Genomic DNA, 12,783 nt, shown 5'->3' with positions numbered 1-12,783 from the left:
TTACAATCACATACAATAGAAAAGGACCAATATGTACAAAAGAGGTATTTATTAAATCATTAAGGCCTAGTTAAAAAATAGTTGAAAATTTAAAAATATCTGCTGTAGTCCCCCCTCTCTGAAACCACACTGTTCTTATTAATGTTAACAATGTGGCACATTAAACTAATTGGGACTAATTAAACAATGTGGCACATTAAACAAAATTAAATAATTGGAGAATTAAATTAAATTATATAAAATATTGGTCCTAATCTTTATATTAGCAAAAATAATAAAAACCTAGCAGTAAAATTTATGAGTTAAAGAAAAAATCATTGATTTGTAGAACAACTTAACATTATCATTATTATTACCAATTGCGATGGGAACACGAGAAAAGCCAGTTGAGGCAAGGGACAAACATACAAACAGTTATTAATGGCTTTAATAGGAAATACCGTGTAGTATTTACTTAAAAAATAGAAAATTGTGTGTTTATTAAAACTCATATAAGAGTGCAAATTTCGATTTAATGCAATTTATTCTGAAAAATCTAATGCAACATTGAGGATTGGTTACACAGTTATTAACACAACAGGTTTCCATTGTCAAGTATCAGGAATCCAACTGTTGGACAATCTACTGCAGCAAGTGTAATGTTCCGAGGTAGGAAGTGTTTGTACATTTATTGATTATGTTGTTTGAAGGATGACAAGTTTCATAACTCACAGGAGAATATATCAAACTGATCTAAACGGTCAGCAGTTTATTTACTTCAACTACTGTTTTGAGTAAAATGTTACCTCCTCGTATGGGTTTGGACCTGAGAATATCTTCTCCACAATGATGAACAGCAACAACCCCACCAGCACCCAGACACCGCAGAACATGGATGGATTACCTGGGAACAGACCTGTATAAGTCAATCTTCTGGCACATACAAAGAGGACTCAACAAAGGGACTCCACACACGATCATTTAAAATGCCTATAGAGACATGAAATAATATAGGCCTAGGGTTGGGGTAGACAAATCCCATCAGCTGGAAAAATCTTTCTTCTGCATTCTCAAAATAAAATTTAAGTTATTCATATTATGTAAAAATAGCTAGCCACCATTTTTAAGGATTCCATTGAGAAACTCCCTGAATATGAGGGGAGTTAATGAATCAACAAGAAATCAATACCAAACCAGGTAATAACATTAACTTAAAATGGTTTTAAGGGAAGTCAAAGGTGAAATTTTTAAATTTTTTAAATTTTTACTTTTTATGCCCTTTTTATAGCACAGAATTTTTTCTTAAAAATGGTATACTTACATTTTTAATTGCTAACCTAGAAATGTATAAAAAAATATATTTTCCATAACATTTCAGTGACGTTTTAAAGGTAAAACTAGTAGATCCTTGGTTGGCCCTTGGAGGCTTTTCTTGCCGATTTCCGCAACTTTACTTTTTAGAACTTTAATGCCATTTTTTTCAGGACTGGTAATACATACAGCTGTGAAATGTTTACCATGTAGTCTTAGTGACTTATTCTAAACATAGACATAAGGATTTCATCATATATTTAGTAGAAGCATGTAAAAAAAATAATACATTTTATTTTTTAAACAAATATTTTTAAAATCTATAAAAACCCATAAAATAGTTATTTTTAATTTTAAATGAAAAATCTTGTGTCTGCAACTAGTTAATTAGTTAATATAAAAGTATACCAAGTTTCACTATCCTACCTGTTCTAACTCCTGAGAAAAGTGACATTTAGTTAACATTACTAAAGATAGGACCTCGGACTCGCATAATGAATTTGTCTGAATGTTGTGGGAAATGAAAATTGCTGACTTTAAGCATAAAAGTGTTAGCACTGAACTTAATGGGGTTCATGCATTATAATGATTGTAAGTTTGAACTAATACAACTTTGAACATAGCTTTCAAAGTATTAAAAAGTATTACAGTATTTAAGTATTTATCATGTAACCATAATTTTACCATATTAGTCCCAGCAAATCATGTCCAGACACCTAGTATCATATCAAATAAAAATGTTATAAAAATGAGTATTTTTATTTATTTGGATTGCCAAAACTACATTTTGATTAGCCTAATAAAATCAGAGGGTTGGGTGTTATAAACACAGGTGTTAGTTCAGTTGAGAACTACTTTTATTATTTCTAAAAATTATTAAAAGGTCTCATCTTTTAGAAATAAATCATTTACACAAAGAAAATGAATTGGCATGAAGGGTACAGAAGGGGTCTACAGTAGATAACGTGGGATAGGCTGGGACAATTGAATGACGGCAGCGGATGAATAACCAAATTGAATGTGTCTCTGCCATCTGAGATCTGAGACCAGGAAACAGTCTCAACTCACCCACTCAATCTTACAATTGCCTGATGTGAATGCAGAATGTACCACAGTCTAGCACTGATTCTCATAATACTAAGTACGAATGTACTGCTGTTTATTTAATAGCTAAAATATGAAACACGGAAGATCCATTTTGGTTGAATCTGACATGTAAAAGATTGACTTATTAATCTTTATGAAATAAAGAGAAAATTTAAACAAAATACTTGGTTGAATTGGTTTAAAAAAATTCTTCTGACGCGAACCTACAGACTGAGTGCATTTCCAGCTTCATTGTTGAATTTTTATACAAGCTGGTTTATATTAACTAAACAGAATAACTTTAAACCTAGATCCACGCTTTGTAGAAATAACAATAAAAATCAGTACCAACTTTGCTGCTATTAGGAAAACAAAACATTGTTATTTTTAATTCATTTTAAAATCCTACAATGAAAAAATAAATTTATCAAATTTTATGATGATGATGATTAATGTAGATGAATAAATGATGAGGAAAATTAAGTTTTATGAAGATGTATGAATTACCAATCAGTCTATAGCATTTAATTTATTCTTCATGAGGATAAAATAGGAAATTGCATACTGCATTCATCACTTTTAACATCTTAGAATATGAATGTAAAAGTTCAAAACATTTAAAGTTAGTCTTATAAGCTGATTCAAATTGTAAGCAAGTTTCTTAGGTTTAGGTTTAACCTTAAAGACTACAATGATAGCTAACCTAAAAAGAACTCAATCAAAGATCAAGTGTTTAATGTCTGGCAAATAATCATTATTAAGTGGGTTGTTTTGTGTTTTATCTTATCTGTCTGATTGTGATTATGTGTAGAGTGGCGAAGTTGTCATATATTGGAGGCATGCATTCTCTGCATACAATCAATTGCATAGAGAATTTCTCGTTAACTTTTGCTCAGTTGAAAAAATTCAAAAATGACAAATATCATTTTTAAGCATCACTGTGGACATTTTCTATTAAGATTAGTAAAAGACAAGTTCAGTCTTGCTTGAGCCACAATCTTGTGTCGACGTATCAACTATTTTCGCCTTTTCCCTGTTTGTACTCATTTTTCGTTCTTTCATCTTTCTTATAGCCTATTGTTATGTTTTCGGTAGGTACTGTACCTGAGGATGAAATCAGATTTCAGATCATGAAATTTTGTTAGAACTTGTTTTATACTAATCATGATGGAAAATATTTGCAACTATTTGTAAAAATGAGCTTCAAACACAAAAAATCACAAATAGATAAGAAAACAAATTTCATTAAGAATAGTGATAACACTACTTTACTTGCCAAAAAGTATTATTGATTGAAATATTTATAAACAATTCAATAGGTAAGAGTTTACTTTAAAAATTTTATTTTCAACCGAAAAAATGTGGTGTAGGCTTACAATACAATGATAAATTAAAGTACAATATAGTTTTGAGAGCATATGTAAAAAAGATGGAATTGATTAACTAAAATACATTATAATGAATAATTAAGAAACTAATTAGCCAAAAAGATGATGTACTGTAGATAGAGATCCAGACTGACCATGGGTGTATTGCTCTTGTAAGGTCCAAGCCTCTGGTAGCAGATGTAGGAACACATCTCCCAGCAGGCCTCCCACAGCAAAGCTGAGCAGAACTTTGAGAGAGGCCCCCTGAGCTGAAACACCAACAGTATTACATGAAACAGCTACTCTAGTGGACTACGCATTAACCTACTTCAATCTTAGATTGCTATAAACAAAGAGCTGTTACTGTTAAAAAAAATAAAAGCAACAGACATACTCTCTTCCAGGGCAATAAGAAATTAAAATAATTGAAATATGTGTTCTAAACATCAATCTGAATAGTCTGAATATCGAAACCGGATATATTATATTGTAGTAGAATAAGAACATCACACTGATATAAACACGAAAGATGTTAATAATAATGTCATATTTATTAATAAGAAGCATTTTATTCAGCAAAATTGGAAGGCAAAGTCTAAAAGTGAAACACCCCCTCCGCAGCAAACATGCACAATAATTGAATTTCCATTTGCCTGATTGGATTTTTACTAAAATACTTACAACTCTTCTGGCAACTTTCCGTAAAGATGCCCAATTTAATCCCTTTTTAAAAAACATTAAGTTTAAGGAGTACTTAGGTTTGTATGGCTCAAAATACGGTAACTAGTTTGTGCGACCGTGTTGATCTCAGAGCATATTTGATGTTTTAAACATATATCTTAGTCACTACCAAATTTTCAACAACTTCAGAGTTACCATGATTGAGTTTTCTTTCTATTTGATTATCTTGTTTGAATTCTTCTCCATAGTTTTATAATTTACTTTTAGATACTGGAGTATAAATTCCATTTATATGGACCAGATGTTGCCAATTTCTGACAAAAAATAACATAGTTGAGTGAGACAGTCACAGAATGCGCTAATGTCTAACATTCTTTTTTCTACTGACATAGCCATAACAGTTGCTATGGCTCACAATAAGCCGTTCCATCAGTTTGACTAATTGTATTTAGCTAAAAAAACACACTTGCCAAAATATGTAACACTACAATGGTGTTTTTACACTGTTAAATATCTATCGATAGGCCTAGTGTGAGTGTAAATAACTCTGTCTCATTGAAACATTGAGATGGAAAGTTGTTAAATGAACAATTAATAGCTATGTATGTAAACATCACATTCTTGAATACACACAGCTACTTTGACACTTGAGTAAACATTGTAGTGTTTGACTATGATAACCATTTACTTCGATGAGAGTTGGAAACATTACCAGGAAATATACAACAGACATGAAGAAGTTTGATAAAATACCCCTATCGCAGCAATATACCGATACCCGTCATGCCTGCGCAATACGGAAAATTACCGCTATTGGTGGGAACGTGCAAGACGACGACATTTCCGTGACCACGGGAGACGATGATGATGTCACACGGCCGCGGGAGATGTTCATGATTCTGCCTCGATCGCAGACGATGAGGAAGTAGACTGAAAAGTTTAATGCCGTTGTAATGGAAGTGTCTCTTAAAGAATGAATTTGAGTGAGATGGCAATTTCATCGAGTTTATCAAAATTTTGATCAGAAAGTGAGAGCGACGTATCATGAGCAAACAAGCAAATGTCTCCGGAATTTAGAACTGATGGAAGATCATTTACAAAGACAAGGAACAGCACCGGATGGAGGACTAACCCCTGAGGCAAGCCACGGGCAGACTCACAATGAAGCGAGCAGTAGGTTTTCAGATATCCCAATTCATCTACTGCCTCAATCATCACAAAAGGTTTTCGACCAGTAATGAATGAACTAAACCATTGCAGTGCCAGCCCCCGCACTCCAAGACAAGATGCTTATCAAGAAGCAACATGTGATTTACCATATCGAATGCTTTGCTTAAGTCAAAGAAAATGCCCATTGTATGTTCACCTGCATTTAATGAATTAACCAAATTTGAGATAAAATCGGTCAATGCATGTGGTCAAGTAGTGGTTTTGTTTTTAGTAAATCCATACTGTTTCTCTGATGTAATATTATTTTTTTGGAAAAAATCCAATAGTCTAAGTAGTGTTATATTTTTTAATATTTTTGATATAGATGGTGGCTATAGGTCTGTAGTTATCGCAGAGGTGGTGATCTCCTTTTTAACAAAATTCCCTATAGGGAAGTAGCTATTACCGTAGGTGGCATAGTAAGACCTAGATCCGGGACTGATTTACTTTTTCATTTTGATGTCCCCAGAGGCCAAAAACACCATTTGTTCAAATTTTTATATATGTATATATATACGGTATATATGTGTGTGTCCGTGAACACGATAACTTGAGTAATATTTGTCCGATTTTGATGAAATTTGGTTTGAAGATGTAAGGCGGGATAAACTTGAATGAGTTTGCGAACCAGCATGATCGGACCATGGGAACGGGGTTTTACGGGGGGTTTTATGGGGTAAAAATTGGTTATTCTAATTTTTGACCCTCTAAACACAAAATTTACCAATTTCTCTCCAGACCTTTTTAAAGAGCTTACAAAAACAAATAATTTAGTATATCAAAGTGTTTTTGTACAATTATTGGTTACGGAGAAAATTCAAAAGATTGTTATTTTAAAATTCCCATGTTATTCTTATGCAGAATGATGAAAAATGTTGTAGTTTGCTTGTTTATGGATATATTTTGATCAAACTTGGTATATTGATTTATTTTATAGTAAATTATTAATATTTTACAAAAAATACTCTTTTTTACCCTCCCTTTAGCAACAAGAATAGGTCCTCATAAAACCTAATGTTAATTAAATACATTTAATTGAAAATTAATTCAGGCAAATGGAAATTCGCTTAGTCTGCAGGTTTGCTGCGGGGGGAGTATTTATGGAATGGCTTGATAATGGACGTTTTCAGGGCATCTGGGAACTGGCCACTATAATTTATAGAGAATACTATGAATATACTATGAATAAATACTATTATAACACAAAAATCAATACGAAATAAAATATACAATAATGTTTTGATTCTGCGGTATTAATGGAAGATGGTATTTAAAAAATGTTACTATCAATATAGTGTGGCTAAATAGTGAAAATCAAGAATTCTAGAATTCAGATTCAAGAATAATTCTGATATTACTAGTCCTATTATACTACCAATTGAGATGGCGACGCCCCTAGGTGTATTTTTACTAAAATGAGTGTAGAATGAAGTGAGATGATCTTTGTAGCTTTGTTACCGTAATGACTAAGATCAGCAGTTTCATTAGCTGAATTTATTTAAATCCCAATAAACGTGAACAGCTGGGTCCAATTTGAACCATAAAAAAGCTACTAACTATTCTGAGGATCGAACTGGCAACCTTTTAATTAATAGGCGAGCAGTTTAACCGTTTAGCTATCCAGCTACAGTATTTTGTAGAAATTATTAACGTACATTTATAGAATTTTTTAGGCCTAACGTTAACATGTAGAACATTTAAAAAGCAGTATCAATATCTATGGTAAGAAATGTAGCCTATATTAAATGTCTTTGCATTACCTAATTTAATTGATCTTCTTCTCCTCATCATATCTATTTAGTTTTCATATAAGTCATCACTGTTTAGTTTAATGTGACGGAGCAAGCAGAATTAAACACAATTTTATGATTGTAGTTTATTTAATTTTTGCTAACACAGAGAAACTTTGCACCATTATGTTCAGGAAAAATGTAGTTTTATTGTAGGTTCAAATCAATATAGGTAGGTTCTCGTGGTCATCTTATTGTAAAATGGTTTCAAATCCTATTTTAACAATTCCTAGCAGTATGAACTTGAATTAAATGTGAATAATGTAATCAGATGATTCTTAAATTGCTGAATTATAGTTAATGAAGATGTCACTGTTCGTTGCTTGACATATGGCAGAAAACAATCAGGTGTAGCGTACTTCACAAAAGTTCATCACACAAAATAATCTTTCGATCCAGGAGATAAAAAACTATAAAACGCTATATTCAAATTTAAATTGAAGGCGACAGTATCCTTCACAAAAAATACCGATGGATTTTGTTTGAATTTTGTTTATTCTTCAATCAAGTTGATGAAGAGTCTTAAGCCAACTGACTGTGTTCCGTCTAAAATCAAGCCATACAAATAAGGAACTGGCTGTAGTGTGATAAATGATGTCAGTCAGCCTCCACTGCACATTATTTCTAGGAACCCTCACAGAAACACATTCAGTAGCAACTCAAGGCTGCTGGGGCCAGCTTTTCATAGAAAACAGAAGCAATCTCATCTTCTCTTCGCACAACTGATACTCGTTTCATTTAATTTATTCTATTATACACATATAATTAAAACCTGTAATTATGTATAGTAGCAAGGTATTTTCATTATTATTACAGTAGGCGTAGAGATAGTAGTTCTTCTTATTACATAAATAAACGGTCCAAAACTGATATTTTTGGTTAGCTTATTTATGCATTAGTTATTAATAATCTTAAGATAAATCAAATTTTATTTCAGACAGTGAAACATTATGAAGAAAATGCATTATAAAAAATGTAATACTTATAAGCCCTCCACTTTAGTCACTAAACCAAAATATAAATATTTTGATATGGAAGTCAAATACCCAATAAACTTTTTGAATTTAACAGATACTCAATTGTAGGGATAGTGTGCTATAAAAAGTTTGAGTTTTATGTTTACATTTTTCCAAGAACAATAGGCTACACATTAAACAAACATACCATATACCGTACTAAACTCCTTTTCTGAATAAAAACTATACTTAGGGCCTAATTAAATAAAAAGTTAATGTTTTTTAATTCAATAACATGCTTATATTAAAATATATCCTTATAAGGAGGTTCAAGCTTATCAAAATTATTTCCGCTGTACAATTAATATTGAGATAGTGAGGGATAGAAAGCCACTGTTGTGGGGAAATCTCAATCACGACTGTAAATGTGTCAACCGACCAGAGAGAGGCACACTGCATCACGGGGTCAGGGAGAACTGTTGAATGTGCACTGCTTGTTGGCAGAGACATAAGTAAAGAGACCTTGTTGATACAGTAGTTGCAGTTGAGATAACACTTGGTGAAACAGGAAAACGAATATTTGAAGTGCCAATGACCTTGTTGTGGCAGTTATTGTTGCTTACTTATCTCTTCTACTTTACAAGTTATGAACAGTAAAAACCTGTGCATGTTTTTCAGTTTTGCCTTAATTTGAACATGTACTACCTGGTTCACCCGGGCTATGACAGGCCGTTTGTGTATGAAGTACAATACAAAGAAAACTTTTAAATCTAAATGCAAAATACAGAAAAAAACTTTTAGATTACAATAATGGAAAACTGTACTTGTTTACAAAAGTAGCACAGTACATGTCTTTACGAATTTGATTAATGTTTTTTACGCACAAGATGAGATTTTGAATGTGTATAAAGACAGTTCATACATTATTAATTTAACAATAATTAACAACTAGGCTTAATGTAAACAAAGATGAAATGATCGGTTTATTTATAATCAGCTGATAAAATGGACCCCACGTGGCTGAGTCATAAACAACTCACATTCTTGTGAAACTGCCAAGAGAGGGAAATATTGATACGTATGCCTACCTCTATCAAAGATGTTGGTAGAATAGATAGTCTATAACTTTGTTACAAAATAGTTAAAAAGTGTTATGAGCCCAATCAAAGTTCTATTAACTAGGTGGCGTTCGCAGATGCATCCACAAAATTGAACGGAGTCATCAAGGGTTTATATTATATTGTTTTGGTCATACTGTTGTTTTTGTCATGGTTTCAGTAATACCAGTCGTTTTTAATGCATGCGTTGCGAGTCTAAATTAGCATTTTTACTCTTTAGGAAGTAAAAAAAGTTTTTATCCTCTATGGAGTAAAAATAGTTTTTATCCTCTATGGAGTAATAATCAGCTGTTGTCAACTTAGTTGTAAATTTCTATTATAAACGATTGCATGTATCGAAATATGTATCGATTTGTGCTTCGAAATTATTTTAACCTACAGTCTACAGTCTCTTCTCGCAGCGTTTTAGCATTGTAGATACATTAACCCATTCCCACACTCAACACGCTCACCTTTACTACTTCCTTCACCACCCCCTACGTCGTGGACCTATTTCCCTCTCATCCCATAGCATTTTAGGATTGCAGATACATTAATGTAATTGCCAAAGACAGTTCCCACACTCTGCACTGCAAGCCTTCCTTCACCATTTCCTACGTCATAGACTTGTTTCCTTCCCTTCTCATAGCATTTTTGGATAAAAGACACATCAATCTAACTGCCACAGACGGTTTTCACACTATGCTCATACTTTACTACTTTCTAAGCCTTTTCCTACATCGTGGACCTGTTTTCATCACTTTCCATAGCAATTTAGTATTTTAGATACGTTAATCTAATTGCCACAAATATTCCCTACACTCCGCACCTTTACTACTTCTTTCACCAATTTATATGTCGTGGGGATGTTTCCATCCATTCTCATAGCATTTCAGCATTGCAGATACATTAATCTAACTGCTACAAACGGTTTCCAGTTCCCACACTCCACACTGCTTACCTTACTAATTCCTTCACCACTTCATACGTCTCGGTCCTTTTCTCTCCCTTCCCATAGCATTTTAGGATTGCGGATCCCTTAATCTAATCGACATAAACAGTTCCCAAGCTCCAGACTGCTCGCATTTACTACTTCCTTCACCACTTCCTACGTCACGGACCTGTTTACCTCCCTTCCCATAGCATTTTAGGATTGCAGATACCTTGATCTAATCGTCTTAAACAGTTTCCACACTCCGGACAGCTTGCCTTGACTACTTCCTTCATCACTCCCTACTTCGCGGACCCGTTTTCCTCCCTTTCCATAGAATTTTATGATTGCAGATACCTTAAGAGGCGGCAGGAGTCAAGTTCTAAATCGTCAATCTGCTACTCATGCAATTGTATGTTCCGCAACCCGCACGGCTAGCGTCTGACCTTGAGCAGTACATTGTACAGTAGCTGTGCTGACAAACGGGCAGTGGCAGTGCCTACCTTTCGAAATGGTCTATACTGACTGAGGGTCGAATGAACCTGTCGTCTTTTTACACAAACATACTTATACTCAACCTACGATGCTACACTTATTTTGTTATGTAAACATCAAAAATATATATGGTATTTTACTTGAAAAGCTGTTGATTATTACTATTATTATTACTATATTATTTTGGTGAATCAAAACTGATCTAAATTTAAACATTTATGTTCATGCTAATATACAATTTACTTCATAGCATCAAATTAAATGCTGATCAATGTTATTTTTAATTCCCTACACTGTATACTGTATATAACATGAAAAGTAGAAAACAGTTTTTTTATTCTCCTGAAATGTTTGATATTTCGTGGTTATAAGGTTTGTAAATTAAGGTATAGACTATAGTGGAGAAAACATTAAAACGTTTACTTTGAAATAGTAATTTTAAACATTTACAACAATTCGATTTACAACAATTGATACAGAACAATAATACAATACTGAACAATAAACAAGTACAATAATTCCAGCTTTTTCATAGTTTTACAACAACCATTTTCATAGTTTTACAAGTTTACTCTGTTTTTTCTGCCTTCTTTTCTTTAGATTTTGTCTGAGCCTCTACTATATACGAAGGATTCCTTATGGGCATAGACCGGGAATGCCGAGGGTCGATGATTTCGGGCAGTATGCAATTCATGTAGAATTTTTTTAGTTTTGGCAACATTTCTTTCTGCCAAAACTGTTCATCCCGTTCTATTGTTTCAGTTTTTATTCCCTGTGGTGTCCATAGGCAAAATACGCACATTCTTCTCTTCGTGACTTGAAGTTGGCCTTGAACTTGATAATAAAAGCAAACAATTGAATTGAAATGTTCTACATAGTTGCTAGTGACGTCAGCAAGTAAGCTGCGGCTGTTGCGGCTAACATCTCTGAACACATCAGTGACCAATGGGTAAAGGCCCACTGTGACAAGATCAGGTACTAAATTGTCATCTGGCCGGGCAGTAGTGGGGTCCAGCTCGCAAAAATACCCCCTCTCAGCACATTTTTTGTGTTCGCCGAACACGTGACTTGGTATATTCAATATATCCATTCTGAGATTTTCGATTGCTTTACTTGATTCCTCTTCATTGATTGCATCATTCCTTTCCTTTTTACGGTGCTCAGTGGCTTTAGTTACTGCCATTCTGCAGCGTAACAAGTTGTCACCAATTTTCTTTCTGAGCCAAATGGAAGGTTTGCAGGTTTTAGAGAATGCAATCGTTTTGAGTCTAGTGCACATATTTCTCAAAAGATGGTTCTTGCATTCTATCTTCTGAACAGTGCAGTTTTTGTAGGGCCGAGAATCAATTATTTTCTTATATACGCTGGAGTCCCCATCGGCAATAAGTCTTGCATACCGTACATTGTACATTTCCTCACTCTTTTTGAACCCCTCGCATACTAGAGATGACTCCATACTGGTTGAGCTTTGCTTCATGCTCCAGTTTTTATAGCATGTGTGTTCTTTTGCTGGCTCCCCTCTTGTATCAGCTCGAGCACAAGTTGTGCAGTACTTGTTTTTTATGCCAATAAAGAGTACTTTCCGCGTCCGAAATCCAACAATGGCAGCCTGAAAAAAATCCTTTGATTTATTTAGGTGTATATATGTATGTACAGGGTGTTTTTTTTTTTACTTGCATCTTTATTTATGTAAAAACTGCAATAGATAGAAATATGCAGTTTGCGGGAATCATCTATTTACGTAGGGGGTCCAATTGAATTCAACGTTACATTAACATTCCCCCCCTTTCCTCTCTGCTACCAACTTTTTTTTTAAATAGCAAGGTACTCCTTGTGACATATCAAATGAAAGAGCATGAAAAAAGAAAATTTTTAATGAAA

General features: G+C 33.5%; 1 protein-coding gene across 1 annotated transcript in view; it reads right to left on the bottom strand.

Annotated features, from left to right (window-relative positions):
• The window catches only part of LOC128985738 (zinc transporter ZIP13 homolog), a 42,594-nt gene that overhangs the window by 12,003 nt on the left and 17,808 nt on the right, over positions 1-12,783 (bottom strand). The window contains exons 2-3 of the mRNA XM_054405563.1: positions 3,899-4,012; positions 786-883 (exon numbers count right to left, since the gene is read on the bottom strand). Coding sequence (XP_054261538.1) covers positions 786-883; positions 3,899-4,012 — 212 coding nt within the window. The remainder of the gene's footprint in view (positions 1-785; positions 884-3,898; positions 4,013-12,783) is intronic.

This window comes from Macrosteles quadrilineatus, unplaced genomic scaffold, assembly GCF_028750875.1.
Source record: "Macrosteles quadrilineatus isolate MER2022 unplaced genomic scaffold, UCM_ALF_1.0 Scaffold_2__2_contigs__length_208266976, whole genome shotgun sequence".
Classification (NCBI taxonomy): domain Eukaryota; kingdom Metazoa; phylum Arthropoda; class Insecta; order Hemiptera; family Cicadellidae; genus Macrosteles; species Macrosteles quadrilineatus.
This window is presented reverse-complemented; position numbering and strand designations above follow the sequence as displayed.